At 38.1% G+C, this 20,965-nt stretch overlaps 1 protein-coding gene across 2 annotated transcripts in view; it reads right to left on the reverse strand.

The window, feature by feature from the left end:
* Positions 1-6,665: 6,665 nt before the first annotated feature.
* Positions 6,666-20,965, reverse strand: part of cpeb4 (cytoplasmic polyadenylation element binding protein 4) — an 86,619-nt gene continuing 72,319 nt past the window's right edge. For both annotated transcript variants that reach the window (XM_003217434.4, XM_008104788.3), the window contains one exon: positions 6,666-11,296. In XM_003217434.4, the coding sequence (XP_003217482.1) occupies positions 11,069-11,296 (228 nt within the window). In that variant the 3' untranslated portion in view covers positions 6,666-11,068. The remainder of the gene's footprint in view (positions 11,297-20,965) is intronic.

Here is a 20,965-nt window from a genome sequence, read left to right on the forward strand (position 1 = left end):
GAGATCTTGCTTATATGAACTTTAGAGTTATCTGGCTTTTAATAATGTATTAATTTATACATGTTCACAGGCTTCTATTATCTTCAGTCACTACATGACTAATCAACATGTAGGTTGGCAGTCAATAAAATCTGAAGGTAGAGAGAAGCAATTTTCCCCCAAATTTGTATGCTGGGAAGAGATACTAACTTAGTTAGGGCCTATTTTTCTTTGTTGTTGTTTTAATTTTCAAAATGAGCCACACACCATGTGCAGCAGCATGAGGATCCCTGAAACACCTTGGAAATGTTTCAGCATCACACCAGATTACTTCATGCGGCTGATATAGCATTCCTTGTAGTGTGCTTAATGGGAAGCAGGATGCATTTTCTCCACAGCTTCTTGCTGGCCATTTCTTTTTGTGGAACATTTGGGGAACAGTGTGACATCAGTCTTTTGCTTTTGTGAGTGGTCAAAAAAAATGTCCAGAAAAAACTGAATATAGAAATTCTCCAATCTCATATAAGATTAAGTAAAACAATTAACAATATCCCCAATCAAAAAAAGTTACAGCACAATTCTTCTCCCTAACCTGCAGGAATCAATAGAAAAATCAGCTCCCATTTGGGTAGATGGAAGACTATTTGTAAGAAACTGGCGTGTGGGATTTCAGCCCAGCCTTAATTCCATGAATAACTCTGGAAACTGGTATGAACAGAATTCTGCAGTAAATCCAGCAGAGGGAGTATGGAGCCATTTTTTTTAACATAACAACGTAGACATTATTTTTGAACATAGGAGGTGGGTGATTTCGTTTTGAATACTGAAAGAGAACAAACTCATCTCTGTCATGATACCCCTTTTTAAAAAGGTATTACCGGTTCATAAAAATGATCATTATATCACACTGCACAGTGATACAAGATGAAAGCTGTTCACTTCAACATCTCCAATAGTTACCTCAGCAGCACAAACACACACAAAATTCTTTTTAAAAAACCTCCTGAGAAAGCAGCTGCACCATGCAGCCTCATCCCACTGTGTTTCATACCAACAGACTGAATTGGCTTATTTTATTGAGAGGAAGAGATGTGAATGTTTTCTGCTCTGGCTATCCTTTTCTGAGGGCATTATTTGTCTCTGATTTCCTGTAGGCTAGCAATGGGCCTTTTGGACTGTTGTCTAAGCCAGCTTTCATGATCCTGAATAAAGAGCAGCTGAGGAATTGCTTTGTAAGCCTTTGCTGAACAGTTTTTTCCACAGAGGAATCCGACTGAAAAGTAATGAGGAGACACCATTTCATTTGGATCTACTTTGCTTTTGCTCATGTTTTATGTGTGTAGTGTATGTGAGAGAGCAAATGAGAAAAGGGGTGTATAAGTAAAGGTCTTAAATAGTAATAATAAAAAGCAAATATAGGAGAAGGATGGTTTTTCATGCATTCTGAGTCTGTCAAAATGGAAGCAGGATGTGTTCTCAAGAGAATGGCACAGTGTTCTAACCTATTATTAGCAGTATGGCCTCACTACCTAAACTGTTCTTTTTTGAACACATTTTAGACAGAATTAGTTCAACATCCATTCCAAAGCTGATGAAAAATACAAGCTGTAGCCTGGAAGGAAAAAAACAACAACTTCTTTTGAGTGCACTTGTGCAAACTAAATCCAGGCCTGGTAATTCACGGGGCAACAATGGACTTGCATCCTCTTTGGAAAGCATTTATGTTCTCTCCAATACAGGATGTCAAAAGGTTTTGCATGTTGAGGCAAAAGGCAAGATGCCTCCTTCCCTATCCAGAAGCAAACTGGGCAGGCCTGAAGCTGAATTTTATTTGAACATTGCTAACAGGTCAGTCTTCACTTAAAGGCATCAAACTCTTCCTATGGCAGGTGGAGGGCCAGCCATTGGGGCATGCATAAAGCAAAGGCTGTGGTGCCCCAGAGGAATGCCCATGGTTGTGAAGCCAGTTGAACAACTGCGGCCCCCAGTGTCTGCTGGCTCTTGGCCTCATTTTTGGCCAGCCCGGGGAGCTGCAATATATGAGCAAGAATACTATTGTGGAACTACTATTATTTTTGTCTCCTGTCTTGCTCCCCACTTCCAAAAATAGGAACTCGGAACAAAGCAGGGTAGGTAGGATTCCCAGACAGCCTCCCATCCAAACAAGAAACAAATCCAGGCCTCTTTGGCTCCAGCGGAACAGACTCATCTTGTGCCCGCAGAGCATGCTATAATAATATCCAATCTTTAACTGACAACTGAAGTCAAAAATTGAAAGTCACCAAGTTAATATAGTACTTGGTAATAATAACCAAAGGCCAGCCCTAACATCAGGCAATCATTTGAGGCCAGACAGCAAGCAAGGTGTTGAAAGAAAGTGCCACATGGGTAATTCAGAGGTGCCTATGCTCTCCTCCTGCCTTAGGTATGGTGGTGAATACTGCCCACAGCTAGCATGAAAGAAGAATTAAGCTGCTAACTGTTGGTTTTCAGGTTAAAAGGGACTGCACACCATTTTGTCTTTCACCTCAGGGAGCAAAATGTCTTACGCCAGCGCTGCAAAAAAAAACTCTTTGTAGTACTTTTTAAATGCTTTAATAGTGCTAGAAGCCTGTCTGGATAACTTAACAGTTTTCCTAAATGTACTTGTTTTGATGATGTCTTGTACAAATTGCATTTTGACAACATGGGTGGCATTTAGTAAAGTCTCTGGAAGAAAAAAACGTCTGTTGTCTGCTGTTATTAGGATGGAGTTGGACACATTTCATATTTGAAATCAGGAAACAAACAGGGCAGAGGAAGGCATTTGTAGCGTCACCATATACATTTCCAAACTCCTTCATTTTTTTTAGATGGATTTGCTACTTTGCCACTTTTTACATAGGATATGAATGCTGTAGCACTAGCTATTGCCAGCTCATTGCCATAATCACAAAATCCATATATAATATAAAGCATTAATACCTTCAAAATCAGGCTGGACATTGCTCAATTTTTCCTGTGGGGCAGTCTAAGCTGTGCTTCCAAGATGAACCTTGGAACTTTTAAAATCAAAATGACTGGTTAGCACATAATGTGTGAAGTGAATGCTTGTTTGACCTTATGTAAGGATTTTTATTGGAAAAAGTATTTTGTATAAATTGTATGCTTACTTTGTGATGACAGAACAGTATCATATTTGTGTGAAAATGCCTATATTAATATTTAATGTAGTTGTTTAAAGCACAATGCCAGAAAAAAATCACTATAAAAACCTGCAAAGAAGCCATCATGTATGACTGGGCTATCTTAAGAATTCTGTTGAATAAAAAATCGTTACAGCATTATCTTCTGAATCCATGCCTAAATTATTTGTTCCTAACCAGGCTTTATTTATTTTTATGAAAACTTATTTCCTGCTCTGATCTGTTCAGACATAGAAGTGTCCAAATAAAATACACATCAAGACACAATACAATATTTCCAAAAGTAATACAATACCAAAAATAATACCAAAACTACAAATGAAAAACTAAAAGAGGATTAAATTAAAAGACAAATCTATACAGCAACTGAGGATAGGGGGACTAACTGTCAACAACTATGAAATGGGAGGGGGAAAACACAACCAGGTCTCTTGAGAGAGCCTGGTTGCTCCTCCCTCTTTGTCCCCCAATCACTCAAAATTCAGTGGGATTCACAGAGGTTGACCTTATAGATGCAAGGAGGCAACTATAAAGGGCCTGGCAGCTGTTTTAGACAGCATTGATAGCAACTCTCCCCCCCCCCCCCGCCACGCCCCCAAATATCAGAAGTTCACTTCTGATTTAGAAACAGCACTGGGTTTTTAAAATGTTAAACAGTACAGTATTTCTGCAACCTTTTTTATTTAAAAAGTGAATTACCATTCCTGTAAAAAGATGGTCCATGGAGTCTTCAGGGTCTCTAAAACAACCATGAGGACACATGCTGTGGGTTTAACTTTGCCAACTCCTCCCTTTGAGCTAGTATATCATACAACATATCTCAGTCATAAGATAGGGTTGCCATTTCTCTAATTGGACACACTGTTTAAATACCTAATGAAGTGAAGAACAGGGTCTCTTCCCACTTCTTTCCTCTATATTCATATCATTTGCACAGACCTACATTTGCTGAACCACATATCCTGCACTCTTCTTGGCATAGCGATAGCAGAAACCAGAACAGATGGGAGCCTTGTGTTGTTTTACGCTCCATCAAGGGATTTAAAAGTGGGTTTTCTGCTGCATCAGGTACTTTAAAGGGTCTGAATATGGCAAGCCCATCTTTCAATTGAAATGTGAGTTCTGGGAGAGATGAGGGAGAAATTCACAAGACCTGCCCCACAGAGATCTAGCCAAGCTTCTTTTACAACTGTTTTCAACTCTGTCCAAGTGGCTCAATGGTTTAAATTTTTCCCTTGCCTCCCTAATAGCTTTCCTGCTTATCCAACATTCCATCATTTGAGCATCACGCACTGGGCTTCCCTTTGTCTCTGATGATTTAAGAAGCAGAAGAGCAGTAAGTGGAAGCAGGTGACTGAACACTTGGCTGCTTGTTTTTGGCCAGGCTGACATACGGAAGACTCTATGTTTAAAAATAGAGGCTGGGATGCTGAGTGTGCTGAAGAATCATGCCAAAGTCACATGAGACTCCAGCCAGAGACAGCAAATCTTCCTCAAGTACCAAATCTACAAAATATAAATAGTCAGTATTTGGCTCTTCCCCCCCCCCCCCCCCCAGGGTGTCATTTGAGCTGACAGCTGAAGGCTTATCCTCACAGCACACTCCATAAGCATCGATGTCTGGAAGAGTGTCCTCTAGGACTATCCCAAGTACTGGGCCTGAATTTGCCAAGGACTGAGACACTATCCAATAATAGATGACAGTTTGGGGCTGGTTTACCCATTTGTTGCCTTTTAAAAGTTGTTCAGGGCCTGTTTAGGATTGGCATTGGGACATGCCAACCTACCCTGGAAAACAGGGTTGTTGTATGTTTTCCGGGCTGTATGGCCATGTTCTAGAAGTATTCTCTCCTGACGTTTCGCCCACATCTATGGCAGGCATCCTCTGAGGGCAAAACGTCAGGAGAGAATACTTCTAGAACATGGCCATATAGCCCAGAAAACATACAACAACCCTGTGATCCCGGCCATGAAAGCCTTCGACAACACATACCCCAGAAAAGCTTGGCAAACCACTATATTGGTTTTGACAGGTGAGAGTGGCTCAATCGACATAATATAAATTACATCTTACAAAATGACACTAGGGTAATGGCTAACTATATTATGAAATTTAATATAATAAATTTTAATTTATATCCTAACCTAATGTAAACACTCCACTTCTCCACTTACAAACCTGCTCAGGCACTATGATCAGCAGAGGAGGCCCTGTTCTCGGTCCCACCATCTCAAGCACGGCTGGTGAGGATGAGAGGGGGCCTTCTCCATGATTGCCCCCGCCTCTGGAACTTTCTCCCCAAAGAGATCAAAACAGCCTCCTCTTTACTCTCTTTTAAAAAACAATTTAAAACCTATTTTTGCTCCCAAGTGTAGCAAGAGGAGGAGGCATAGAATATCATGGATAGTCACCATGGAGTGGAAATGTCTGGTCACTCTGGCCACCGGTTGCAAAAATTCCAGTATTTTTCACTTTGTTTTACCTTGTTTAGATTCTGGCTGTTTCTTCCCAGTGTAATCTGTGAAATTGTATATTTGTTATATTACTATTTAATTCTTGTTAATCTGTTGTTACTTTTGATGTAGATGTGGTTTGTTTTAGGTTAGGGTGGGGTAGGTTATTTTGTCTTTTGCTAGTTTTTACGGCATTGAGTATTTGCTGATATTTGTTGTTAACCGCCCTGAGTTCACCTGGGGAGATAGGGAGGGATATAAATAAATAAGAATAATTGTTGTTGGTACTATTATTATTAACACTGTATTGATGTGGATGTATGATTGTAAAGAGGGATTCTATACTGGTCACTGGCCATAAATAAAGATTTGATTTTGATTTGATATTATTCAGTTTAAAAATAACTAGAATTTTAAAAAGATAGCAGTAAATAATTTTCAGGAAATTGCAGAGGATTGCTTTTGTTAGCCAATACTTATGAGAACATGTTGCAAGGTTTGGAATGTGTTGACCTAAATAAAACTTAGTGCATCTCTCTGGTTTCCTCTCTTGATTTATGCTTCCTCCATTCTTTCCCTCAATCAGAGCCTGATACTGGGTACATCTAGTTCATGTTCTGAAATCCATCCTCTATATTTCACTGACCCATCCTCTATATTTTGCTCAATTTTTGAAAAGAAATAAAAAATTATTACTGTATTGTCCTGCTGTGTGCTTCCTTTTAAGCAGTGTATGATGTACTGCCTAAAAAAAAACAGATGACAGTTGCTTCTGTATTACATAATACAATGTTCTACAATTGCTACTGTTAACAGCAATAATGGGAATGCAAGTAATGATGAGAAATGACTGGCCTTAAGGCTAACCAATGCAGTTTGTGGCAAAGTACAGATTTCAATGTGAAACTGCTGTAATCATCCCTATATTTCTTACCATTGCAACACACTGGTCCTTCATGAATTATGAGAGACACAGATTCTTGACCCAACTGGAGTGAGATCACTTATATCCTGGCCCTTAAACATTCCAAGTAACAGACGTAGAAGTCGTTGCGTTAAAAGTTTTATTCATTCAACATCTCACATTACAAATATTTAAAAATTATATGCATACTGGTATAAATAGTCATTTGCAAACTATTTAATAACATTAATTTTTCACTAGCACTTCAACAAATGAACTCTCTTAAAAAAGAAACTTGTGTTATAACTTAGAGTAGAACATACAAAAATATGAACTTAAATTGTGAAAATGACTTTAATAAAAAATGAATTACCCTTATTTAAAATGCTATAATAAATACTACAACCTCCCCATACACAGTAAAAACTATATGGAAATTCAGCCAAGTAGTACAAGTAACTGACATACTTAAATAACTTTTCCTTCTGATAATATGAGCATTACATTGGGGGAAAACATATTAGGGATTAGTAAAAACTAGACACCCACTTGCTAAAATTTTCACTTCCAAAAAATATAACAAAAGAATCTGATGAAAATTATAAAAACTAATTATACTTTAAATTTTAAAAATATAAAAAATAAAACAGTTGAATACAATATTGTCCCAATTCTTACAATGCTATCAATCACAGTAGCTTTAAAATAAGATAATAAAATAAAGCAAATGACCAAAACCTCTTTTATTCCTTTTTTTAAAAAATAATTTCAAATTTACATTAGTAGAAAGATTGATTTCTGATTCATTTCTTTAGAAACACCAGCAAGAAAGAGGATTTACTAGAACAGTAGAAAATGACATTTTAAATGTCTGCAATTAAAAACAAAGAATTACACTGCAAAGATCTTCCAGAAGTCTGAAATAAGTATTGCACATAACTTGAAGTTAACTTGCCACAATTCATCACATTCAAGTTTTAAATCACCTTTTAAAACAGAAGGCTTTAACTCTTCAAGAAACAAAAAAGGGGTGAATTATCAAGTCTTTCCAACAGCATCCTTATAAAACACTAAAGTCATTCACTGCAAGTTTTAGATTTGCTCTCTGCAGAGGTCTGTGTATGGAGAAGTAGATACTATATACCAAAAAAGCACGGGGCAGTGGGGGTTCCTTTACATATAAAATAATCAGAAACACTTTATTTTACATTGCAAAAATAACCATGTAATTACTCTGTAACTACACTGCAAGTACATGGCCAATGCCATGCTTATGAGAGAAAATGACATGCTCGTTTACACCCCTTTAAAATAAAGTGATATCCTAAGATTTTCATTCTAATGTAATGTTAGTTATGCTTGGAGTGACATGGCAACTCCACCTCCTCCCATGTAATCAGAAGGACATTTTATATTAGCACTATTCCAAGTACAGAGTAATATAGATAATCATTTATGCCCTGTAAATTGAAGTGTAACCAAATAATCTGTAAACACGCTTTTCACACAATCACCACAAGTGAATATTAGTAGAATAACATTTTCTTTTAATATTAGTCATGCATACTAACATTACATGCCCACCACTGGGCAGGCTTGGGTTTATTTCTTAAATATGATTTAAAAGAGCAGACACATCTCTGCAAACACCTAACATCAATTTGTTAAGATTAAAAATGGCTAAACATTCACCAAAAACATCTGTATTTGTGTATTACTTTTAAAAACCTATTAAGAAGCGGTAGACAATTTGGGATGTTACTTTTAAACTTCTACTCTATGCTTACGCATTAAATTTCAAGGGTCTAAAGACAAACTCTCTCATTTGTCACTTTCATGCTTTTTAAAAATGTCTTTTTAAGTCTCAACTTTACATATAAGTATTTCTTAAATTATATGTACACCAAACACCTGGTGCTGGGCTAAAGATGTTTAAGCAACATGCTTTCTTTTCTCTGCAAATTCTAAAATAGCATTGCCAGTGCACAACATCCATAATTCAAAATGTATGCAGAGCACTGAAATGTATAAAAAGCAGAATATAAGAAAATAAAATTTATTAAAATTATTTATATTAAAAAATGAAGTATATGAAGATCTCTCAGTAATAAAAGTACAAAAAGCTACTCTTTGCAATATGAAAAATTGAGGTATTGCATAAAGAGATATCCCGTCAGTGAAAAGTGTGCCTAAAAATGCTCACTGTTGGAAAAACAAGATATACAAAAGTAGTGCATAACAAATATACATTATGTGCATGACAAAATAAGTTAGCTACAAAAACACTGTACCGAAATTCAGCAGGTCATGTACAAAGGGAAAAATTATTATTCAAAGCTACTTCTCAAACAGTGTTATTTCTTGTAATGGTAACCCATCTCACCTGTTCACTGGATAGGATCGGCACAATAAGACACCCCAAGCAACCTACAAGCATTTTAAAAAATTAAAAGGAATATTCCAACTATAATTATGTACTTCAGAGAAAAAGGTCCCTGACAGTCTACAAAAGAACACTCTCCATTTGCGTTTACTGTTGTCAATATTTGCAGGGATTTCATTAAAAGCAGCTCCCTTTCTCTACTTGACAAGTAGACAGCAAATGTCTCCATTTTGACCTTTGGAAAATAACAAGGTATGTTTTATGTATTGAAAATAAGAAACCTGCTTCTCAAAGCTAATTGGAAGGGAAAGAAAAGGGAGGAGAGGGCTTACAAAAGAGATGTTTTCCTGTAGCTGTGCTAAGGCAAGTCTTTGGTTTAAGAGTCTATGGTGGTAACCATTGCCAGTTCAGATTGCCAATAGCTTGGGTTGTTTTGCACACTACTACAAAATCACTTATTTTGAATTGAACACATTCGCTTCTCTCCATTTTCTCAGACTGATAGATCATCAAATGACTATTTCAAACTAAGCAACTCTACCATGTGCCTTAGCCTTAACAGGTACGGTGTTGTCCCAGTTACATGTTTAAAACCCCTCTCTGTCAAGCTGCAATTTGATAAATTAAAGTCATGTAATTCTTTATTTTCTGGGCTTAGTTATGAAAAGCGTTCTTTTTTTTTCTCAAAAGTCCCTTTACTTCATTACTTGCTCTCAGCTGAAAGACAAACATGTTCCTCTTAGCAAACATGCCTGCTGATTCATTCAGCCAACAGTGCAAAACATTCCTGGAAACAAACTTCACATTGCCTTCTTGATTCTTTCCACAATACAGCTTCATTAGGAGGTTAAGGCAACTATCCTATCCAGCCCTACCTGGGAGTAAGTCTCACTGAACTCAGTGGGATTTACTTCTGAGTAGCCATGCCTAGGATTACATTGTTAAGCTCATTTTATATCCCAGAGTAAGCCCAATAAAACAGCCAATTTTCATTTATGTTGTAAGAGTAGATTCCTAGTATTTTTTAAGAAGTGGGTGGGAATCAATACAATAATCTTGAGGTATATATTTAGGTTCTTGTATTTCATGTCAAAATGGAGAGCAAAAGCTGGCCCCTGATTAACATTAGTAAATTAGGATATAGAGTTCTATATAACCATCAAAAAAATAAAATCTATACATTTGTTCTTCAGGAGAGGACATGCCAGTTCACTAGTTGTCATTACTTTAGCTTTGGTAGGATTTCTAGGGCTGTATTCTGATAATGACGTTTCTTCTTAAAAAATAAACAAGAACAACAACAACAAAGAGTAAGTGCACTCCCCACCCACCCCCCAGTAGTAAATTGACCCAGGATTTACATTCGGGAACTTTAAAAATGTGATTGCTTGGATGAAGAACACAGATCGAAGCTCTGCCTACTCAATTAGTAAACGTTTGAATGTGGTGGGAAGTCGGAGGCACGGTGAGACACATACTGTGCTAAAATTTTAGCTTTGGAACCCTTAAATAAAAAAAATTAACTTAATGCTGCTTTAAACCTTGCTCATGCATTTTTGTTGCTTTAAACATGCTCTTTCCTGTTACTAGGTTAACGGCTAACTGCTTCCATTGCTATAAAATCATAGGCGGCAAGAAAACAGGCTCCCCAGAGGTTTTGGGTTTAGGGAAAAGGAAAGGGAAAGGAGGGTAGAAGGAAAGGCAGGTTGGATAAAGTGTCAGAATAGACTCATAGTGTTCCTATCGCATGGTTATTTCAATAAAAGTATTCTAGTAATTTGTTGTTATTAGCAATAATTTAATTAAAAAAGAAAATACTCTATTGTTTCATTTCTCTTCTCTTAATATTGTTCTCTCTTCCTTCAAGAAAAGATAGCAGGAGAGCATTGTCCTCTGGGTGACTAAAGGTAAGAGAACCTGGCTTCCATGCATTGTGTTATTCCTATGAAAAAGAGTTCCCAATACAGTTTAATGATGAGAGTCTACAAAATACCTATATGGTTATAGGTCATTCTTTTCTTACACTATTGTTAAATTACAGACTACAACAGTAGGACATGCTATCTTGAGTAAGAGAGAAGAGGAAGGGAGGGCAAGGGAATCAGGAGAACAGAAGAGTGCACTTATTTTGAGGCCTGCATATGAAGACGCTTCAGTAATCACTTAGTTCCAGCGGAATGAAATATGTCTCGGGCGATCGCCTCCCTCTTTCACCAGGGGCTTGTGGAATTCCCTGCCAGCGCGTGAATGGATAGCAGCCCAGCAATATTCACAGTAATACTGCAGACAGGTAACGTTAGCGCAGAAAAATGGAGCAAATTTTCCACCACAACGGGCCCCCTGACATTCATCACACAGCTGATCATCCAAGACATATGGCTTAACTTCCACCTGTGTTGAAAGAAGGAGAAGAAAAAATTTACTCCTCAAGTTTTACCTTTTTAGATATCACAGCAAACTTATTGTTTATACAAATCCACTAGTTATAATCCTAAATGCTATATGAACAACCCAGCTGGATCAGGTTGAGCATCCATTGAGGCTGGTATCAAATTTCTAACAGTGGCCATTAGCTCTTTAAAACCCACAAACACAGAATCAAAGTAACCGATCACCCCATGAAATGTTCTTTAGCAGCTAATATTCAGAAGTATACTCCCTGAACTTGAGGGTTTAGGGCAGGGTCAAAATGCTATATTAAGATCATGGAGTGTTTAAAGGTTCATGATGACATGAAGGTTACTGATGACTGTGCATCAATAACCAAGAAGGTAAAATGTACAGGTAGGTGATATATTCTATTCTAGACTCCATGGAGATACAGGATTATTTATAATCACTGCAATTCTTACTTGGATAACAATCATCATCACCATCAATACCATGATACCACTGTTAACTATTATTACTATTAGCATTTTAAAAGATCATGTTGCATTGAGATCTTCAGAGAAGGAACTGGGGGTTGGACTAGATGGCCCATGTGGTCTCTTCCAACTCTACTATTCTATGATTCTATGATTCTATGGTGAAGGAGAAAGCTAACAGATCTCAGGTTAGCAGAGTAACATTTTGTATGTGGAGTGGGGCCCTTGGTACCCATTGGGATTTTGTTCCAAGACTTTCCATGGATACCAAAATCCATGGATGCTTAAGTCCCAGTAAATACAATGGCATAGTAAAATGGGGTGCCTTATATGAAATGGCAAAATCATGGCTTGTCTTTTGGGTTTTTGGGGGAAGAGATATTTTCAAGCTGCGTATTCACAATCCATGGGCATGGGGTGCCAACCATATTCATGTTTACTCTAGAGCTTGAGAAAGTCATTTTAAAGTACTATAACTTCCATAACCCCCTAACCAGGATGGCCAAATGAAGAATGAAACCCCAAATTCCTTTTCCTAAGCAACAGGGAACCATCTATCAAATATAACTACAATTTCAAGATTCCTCAGGCTCTTTCCTCCTAGAAGCTACTGTCCAAAAAATGTAACTGTCCCAAGCTCTAGTTCAATAAGGACATATTATGTTGCTGGTAACAATTCACAAAACAGCCTTTGTCCTGAACTGGCAGCATATCAAATCAATTATGATCATGTTAAAATATTTTTAATCAAAGATACTGAGTTTTCTCATAAAAGAAATTTTACTTTTCTCATTTATGGGTCACTTAAATTTAACTAATGGAAAAAGTCTGCATGAATAACTTTTTTAAAAAAAAATTACAACTGAACTTTCTCAGATTAAAAATAATAGGCATGGCAAGTCCAGAACTAGTCCCAAACAGTAGCATAGAGAGGGCTTTAACACAGTGGTTCTCAAAGTGTGCTCCACTGAGCTCTTGGGGTCCCGTGAAGCAAACTGAGGGGCTCCACAGTTCCCTCTTCCAAGCTTTCCCTCTGTTTTCTTGCCCCTCCCACTCCCTCACTCACCACCAAAAGCCTTTTCAAACTGCCTCCCTTGTGACAAAAAGCCTTTCCTTCTCATCCCTTGTTGCCAAAAGCCCTTTTCCCCAATCTTCCTCACACCAAAATACTTTTTCCTCACCTTCCTTGCTCCCCAGACCCTTTGCTCCTCACCTTGCTTGCTTCCAAAACCTTATTTCCCTCCCACCGCTCAGGGGGTGCTTTGTGCTTTTCCTGCATGGCAGAAGGGGGGCAGACTAGATGGCCCCTGGGGTCTTCAACTGAAAAGCTGTTAAGTTTATGTTGGTCAAATATAAAGGATAAAAAAATTTGGCCTAGGACAAAACAACAAAACTACACATCCCAGAAACACTAAACTTGGCAACACAACCCCTCATCCATGCCTCTACGTTCATACAACAAAAAGAAAAGAAAAATAAAGTCCTAATTAGAGGGAGAGGAATAATTGTATTTTATCCAATTGCTGCCAGTTACAAGGCTAAACTCTGCCCACTTGGTCTCCTAGCAAGCTACTCAGCCCAGGGGACAGGCACAGTTAGGCTTCACTTAGGCCTCTTCCCCATTGCCTATAAGATACAGATGATCTGATTTTAACTGGATTATATGGCAGTGTAGACTCAAGGCCCTTCCACACAGCTATATTACCCATTTATAATCTTAGATTATCTGCTTAGAACTGGATTATCTTGAGTCCACACTGCCAGAAAATTCACTTCAGTGTGCCTTTTATACAGCTGTGTAGAAGGGGCCTCATATAATCCAGTTCTAAGCAGATAATATAAGATTATAAATGTACAGTAGAGTCTCACTTATCCAACATAAACAGGCCAGCAGAACGTTGGATAAGTGAATATGTTGGATAATAAGAAGGGATTCAGGAAAAGCCGATTAAACATCAAATTAGGTAATGATTATACAAATTAAGCACCAAACATCATGTTATACAACAAATTTGTCAGAAAAAGTAGTTCAATGCTCAGTAATACTATGTAGTAATTACTATATTTACAAATTTAGCACCAAAATATCACAATGAATTTAAAACATTGACTACAAAAACACTGACTACTAAAAGGCAGACTGTGTTGGATAATCCAGAACACTGGATAAGCGAATGTTGGATAAGTGAGATTCTACTGTAATATGAAATAATTACTGTGGTAATCCAGTCCAACTCAATTCTGCCATGGAGGACACAATCCAAGCATGCCCAACAGATGGCCACCCAGCCTCTCAATAATAATAATAATAATAATAATAATAATAATAATAATAATAATAATAATAATAATAATATCATACAATCGTAAGGTTAGGAGACACCCCTAAGGATCACCCAGTTCAACTTCCTTGCACCATGCAGGACAACAAAAACCAAGCACTCCTGACAGATGGCCATCCAAGATCTGCACAGTAATAATACTAATCGAATCATAGACAGTTAGGAGAGACCCCTAAAGGCCATCCAGTCAGACCCAACTCTGCCACTGCACTCCCAACAGATGACCAGCCAGCCTCTTAATAATAATAATAATAATAATAATAATAATAATAATAATAATAATATCATACAATCCTAAGGTTAGCAGATACCCCTAATGATCATCCCGTTTAACTTCCTTATATCATGCAGGAGGACACAATCCAACCACTCCTGACAGATGGCCATCCAATATCTGCACAATAATAATTCACATCGAATCATACCATCAGACAGTTAGGAGACACCCCTAAAGGCCATCCAGTCCAACCCAATTCTGCCATGCAGGACACAATCCAAGCACTCCCAACAGATGGTCACCCAGCCTCTCAATACTAATACTAATAATAATAATAATAACATTATCATCATACAATCCTAAGGTTTGGAGTGACCCCTAAGGATCATCCAGATCAACTTCCTTCTACCATGCAGGAGGACACAATCCAAGCACTCGTGACAGATGGCCATGCAGCCTCTACATAATAATGATGATGAAGATGATGATATTAATAATAATAATAATAATAATAATAATAATAATAATAATAATAATAATAGAAGCATAGAATCCAAGAGTTTGGATCCAGCCATCCAGCCCAACCCTTTCTACTATGCAGCAGGACACAATCCAAGCATTCACAACACATGGACAACGTATAAATACTATACTATACTACACAGGGACATAAACCCCTCTACCCTCACCACTTTCACAGTACACAAACAACCAAATGCATACTAAACATAAAGACAGCCATACAACAGACATTCAATACCACCACTAACTCAACAAGTTCTCACCAACATCACCAGACAACGCCACAGCAACGCGTGGCCGGGCACTGCTAGTATAATATAATACAATATAAAAACATTTCTTTTGACTCCACAAGAAACTTTTGCTTCAAAAAGGGCTCTGTGGGTGAAAAACTCCTGCTCTAATCCAGCTCCCTATTCAAGCTTCTTGATCGAAATTGCCCACTGCAATTTCTCTTTGCCCCGCAAAACAAAATTTACCATATCTCAGGTAAATTTGAAGGTACAAAGTAATGCATGCAGAAGGGGGATTCCTCCCATCTCTGACTCAAATCAAACTACTCTCCGCGTGGAAAAAGACAAAAGCCCTGTATCAAGCAGTTAATAAAAATATTAGTAAATGAAATCTCAAGTGCAAGAACTCTTGTGAAAAGATGTATGGGGGTGTGGGGGGATGCAATGTTATTTGCTGACAATGTAGTTTTATAAAGGTAGGTAAATGTGTTTGTGTATCTATTTTATATACTTACTAGCTTGGGTATTCAGCAATGCCCAGGCTATTTGAAAAAGGCATTGTTTGTTTTTGGATGTAAGTACTAAAAAATTACTAAACTGATATTACAGTAGAGTCTCACTTATCCAACATAAACGGGCCAGCAAAACTTTGGATAAGCGAATATGTTGGATAATAAGGAGGGATTAAGGAAAAGCCTATTACACATCAAATTTGGTTATGATTTTACAAATTAATTTATTTTTTATTATTTATTTTATTTACAGTATTTATATTCCGCCCTTCTCACCCCGAAGGTGACTCAGGGCGGATCACATTATAACACATATAGGGCAAACATTCAATGCCCATAAACACATCAAACAGAGACTGAGAGACACACGCAGAGGCAAGTTAACGTTCTTCTGAGGGGATGTTCGATTCTGGCCACAGGGGGGAGCAGCTGCTTCATCATCCACACTGACGGCACTTCCTCATTCCAGGTCGTAAATTAGTTAATCTTGCCTCCCACTTTATAAGTGGTACCTTATCTCCTACTTGATAGATGCAACTATCTTTCGGGTTGCTAGGTCAGCAACGAGCAGGGGCTATTTTTTATTTTTAATTGACGGGTGCTCACCCCGCCACGGGCTGGCCTCGAACTCATGACCTCATGGTCAGAGTGATTTAAGGCAGCTGCTCAACAGCTGCGCCACAGCCCGGCCCCTTAAGCACCAAAACATCATGTTATACAACAAATTTGACAGAAAAAGTAGTTCAATACGCAGTAATGCTATGTAGTAATTACTGTATTTACGAATTTAGCACCAAAATATCACGATGTATTGAAAACATTGACTACAAAAATGTGTTGGATAATCCTGAACGTTGGATAAGCGAGTGTTGGATAAGTGAGACTCTACTGTACCTATTTATTAGAAAAAGTCAGTATTTGCCTTTGTTTTTTATTAATGCTCCCATGAGAAAATGCTAAGGATGTGGGTGAACTACAATTCCCAAAATTGTAAGTCAATCCTCCCCAAACCCCACCAGTATTCAAAGTAGGATATATTGGGTCTTTGTGCCAAGTTTGATCCAGATCCTCATCAGCTGGCTTCAATGTTCTCTGGATGAGGGCAAACAACCACCCCTGGATTCCAAGGTCAATCACCCCCAAACCCCGCCAGTCTTCAAAGTTGGCCATGTTTGGTCTGTGTGCCAAGTTTAGTCCAGATCCATTGTCAGCTGTGATCTATTATTTATTTATTTATTTTCGATATTTCTACCCCGCCCTTCTCCCCGAGGGGACTCAGGGCAGCTTACACAACTGACAGGATCACTACCAGTATATCATAATACAATAAAATAATAAAACAGTTAAAATAGTTAAATAACATTAAAATACAATATATAAAAGATTTAACACAGTGCAACGCCGAATATATATGCCAGTCATCCATCAGACCTTATGCAAGAGCCTTAATCCAATCCATGTCAACGCTAACTGAGTTCATTCATTAAACGCTTGCGCACATAGCCAGATCTTCAACTTCTTTCTAAACCCCAGAAGGGATGGAGCCTGCCGGATGTCACTAGGGAGGGAGTTCCACAGCTGAGGAGCCACCACCGAGAAGGCCCAGTCTCTCGTCCCCACCAGCCGCGCTTGTGAGGCAGGTGGGATCGAGAGCAGGGCCTCCCCGGATGATCTTAAGGTTCTCGTGGGCTGATAGGAGGAGATGCGTTCGGACAGGTAAGTTGGACCGGAACCATTTAGGGCTTTGTAGGTCAAAACCAGCACTTTAAATTGGGCTCGGTAGCATATCGGCAGCTAGTGGAGCTGGCTTAACAGGGGGGTGGTATGCTCCCTGTAAGCCACCCCAGTTATTAGTCTGGCTGCTGCCCGTTGTACTAATTGGAGCTTCCGGGCTGTCTTCAAAGGCAGCCCCACGTAGAGCGCTGGATACGGATGAACTACAACTCCCAGAATGCAAGATCAATCATACCCAAACCCCACCAGTATTCAAAGTTGGACATGTTAAGACTGTAAGCCGCCCTGAGCCCCTCTGGGTGAGAAGGGCGGGATAAAAATGATGTAAATAAATAAGTTTGGTCTAGATCCATCGTTGGTTGGGTGCACAGTGCTCTCTGGATGTAGGGAACTACAACTCCCCAAATCAAAGGCAATTCCCCCCAAACCCCTGCAGTATGTTCTGTTGGTCATGGGGGTTATGTGAGTCATGTTTGGTCCAGGTCCATCATTGGTGAGGTTCAGAGTGTTCTCTAATTGTAAGTGAACTATACACCCCAGCAACTACCACCTCCAAATGTCAAGGTCAGTTTCCTCCAAACCTCATCAGTATTCAAAGTTGGTTATGTTGGGTCATCGTTTGGGTTCACAGTGCTCTCTGGAGATAGGTGAACTATAACTCCCAGAACCTAGGGTGCATCTGTCCCAAACTCTTCCAGTATGTTCTGTTAGTCATGGGGGTCTGTGTGCAGAATTTGATCCAGATCCGTTGTTTGTGGGAGTTACTGTGTTTTCTGAAAGTGGGGGCCATCTTGGAAAATACATACATACTAGGCATGGGCGAATTAATCGGAATCGTCGTTCATCATACTAAAATTATATCTATTTTGGGTTCAGAACGGGGTTCCAAGGTGGTTTGGGGCTTCCAAATTAACCTTCCAATTCGAAGCGTTGGAGCCCATCCTCGGAATACCTTCGGATAACCTTTGGATATAAGAGAAAGCGTTTTCAACCAATCTGGCTAGCATCAGACTTAAGAGCCCCATAGAAACCTCGATATAGCATCGGGGCATTAGAGCCCATTTCACTCCTGGATATAGCATCGGGCATTATTATTATTATTATTTATTTTATTATTATTTCCATCATTTCTATCCCACCCTTCTCACCTGAAGGGACTCAAGGCAGCTTTAAAAACTGGCAAAATTCGATGCCAATACACAACAATACAAAAGAATAAAACATAAGCAGTTAAATACAGATTTAAAACAATACAAAAATACTTGCGCCATTGATCCACAAAACCTTGTACCTTAGTCCAGACCGAGTCAAAGGCAACAAAACTTATTCTTTGAATGCTTGCTTGCATAGCCAGGTCTTCACTTTCTTTTTAAAACTCAAAAGGGATGGAGCCTGCCGGATGTCACTAGGGAGGGAGTTCCACAGCCAAGTGGAGTTCCACAGCCAAGTGGAGTTCCACATTAGAGTCCATTTCACTCCTGGATATAGCATGGGGCATTTGAGCCTATTTCTCTCCTGGATATAGCATTGGAGCATTAGAGCCCATTTCACTCCTGGATATAGCATTGGGCATAAGAGCCCCATAGAAACCAAGCCTGGAGCATTTTCTCTCCTGGCTAGCACTGGGCCATTCTGAGACAGCATGGTGTAGTGTACTGGTTTGAACGTTGGACTACGATTGTGGCTTGATTCCCCACTCAGCCATGGAAACCCACTGGGTGATCTTGGGCAAGTCACACACTCTCAGCCCCAGAAAACCCAATGAAACAGGAAATAACACTTTCTTTTAAAAAATATTTTTATTAAGTGTTTTTGAACATAAAAAGAGTGAGAACAATAATGAGTATAGAAAAGAAAGTGAAAGGGGGGGGGGTGATGAGAAGAAAGAGAAAATAAAAATAAAAATAAATAAATAAATAAATAAAAACAATGGAGATAAAAATAAAAATTGTTGAATGGAAGAAAAATATAAGTAAAAAGAAAAAGAAAAATTGGAAAACGATTAAAAACAAGAAAAAAACCCCTAAAACATACAAAAAAGAAAAAAAAGAAAAAAAGAAAAAAGAAAAAAATTGTACTTCCCGTCTTTTCTTCTAGATGATAGAATATTTTGTACTTGTTATCATTATAAGTCCACTCCGACATGTTTTTGTAAAATGTTCTTCTTGTTCTATATAAGTTGTCAGTAATGTCCAATCTGTTTCTTTTTTTTTTTGGTTTACCATGATGGATCTTCAAGTAATATGTCAATGTATCCATGTTCTTTATATCCATAATTTTTAATATCCATTCTTCTTTAGTTGGTATTTCTGTTAATTTCCACTTCTTTGCATATACTATTCTGGCTGCTGTTACAAAATAGTTAAATAGAATCTCTTGATTCTTGTAAGATTCATGTAAATCATTCCTAATAAAAAGTACTCTGGTCTCAGTTGAATGTTTATTTTGATGATTTTTTGTATCATTTCATGATTTTTTTTTCCAATACTCCTTTGCTGTTTTACATCCCCACCACATGTGAAAGAATGTGCCTACATGTTTTTCACATTTCCAGCATTGGTCTTTTACATTCTTATAACACTTTGCCAGTTTTTGAGGAGTCATATACCACTGGTACATCATTTTGTACCAATTCTCCTTAAGGTCGTATGAATAGGTATAGTTCAGCTTGTGGTTCCACATCTTCTCCCATTCCTCCATGTTTATTGGATGTCTCACATATGAGACATTTTACGATGCAGTCCTTGACTTGCTCTGTTTCTGTGGCCCATTGTAACAAAATTCTATTGTTTTTAGTTATTGCTTCTCTTTCTGTGAATTTTATCCCAAAGAGTGTCTTTTTCCGAGAACCCATTTTTTTGTCTCTATTAAAGTATTCTTGGATCTGTCTATATTGGAACCATGAGACCTTTTGGAATCGGCTTTTTATTTCTTCTTGTGTTCTCAATGTATACTCACCATTTTGTTTTTTCAAAACATCTTTATATGTTGGCCATTCTTCCCATCTTAATTCTGTCCTTTGTGTTGCTTCAATTGGGGATATCCAAAGAGGTGTTTTTTGATAAAATCTTGTTTTATATTTTTCCCATATTTTAATGAGGGCCGATCTAATGAAATGATTGCCAATTTTTTCCCACTTTTTTCTTGTTGTACCACATGTAGGCATGCCAGCCATATCTTAAGTTAGATTTTTAATTTTGTTTAAATTTGACCAGTCTTTGATCCAGGTTAGGCCGCATGCCTCATATAGTATGATCTCAAATCTGGCAGTCCCAGCCCTCCTCTCTTTTTTTCATCGATTAAATTTAGAAGTTTTATCCTCGATTTTTTCCCTGCCCAAATGAATTTAGTTATATCTGAATTCAATTTTTTAAATATTTGGTAATTTCTTATGATGGGGATTGTTTGGAAGAGGAACAAAATTTTTGGCAGCACATTCATTTTTATCGTTGATATTCTTCTGAGGAGAGACAAATTCAGATGTTTCCACGTTTCCATATCTTTTTTTATTTCCCTCCATTTTTCTTCATAATTATTCTTTAATAGTTGCGAGTTTTTGGGTGTAATAGTTACTCCTAAATATTTTATTTTGTTTGTGACTTTTATTCCTGTTAATTTTCCCAGTTCTCCTTG

The sequence above is a fragment of the Anolis carolinensis genome, chromosome 2, assembly GCF_035594765.1.
Source record: "Anolis carolinensis isolate JA03-04 chromosome 2, rAnoCar3.1.pri, whole genome shotgun sequence".
In the NCBI taxonomy this organism is placed as follows: Eukaryota; Metazoa; Chordata; class Lepidosauria; order Squamata; family Dactyloidae; genus Anolis; species Anolis carolinensis.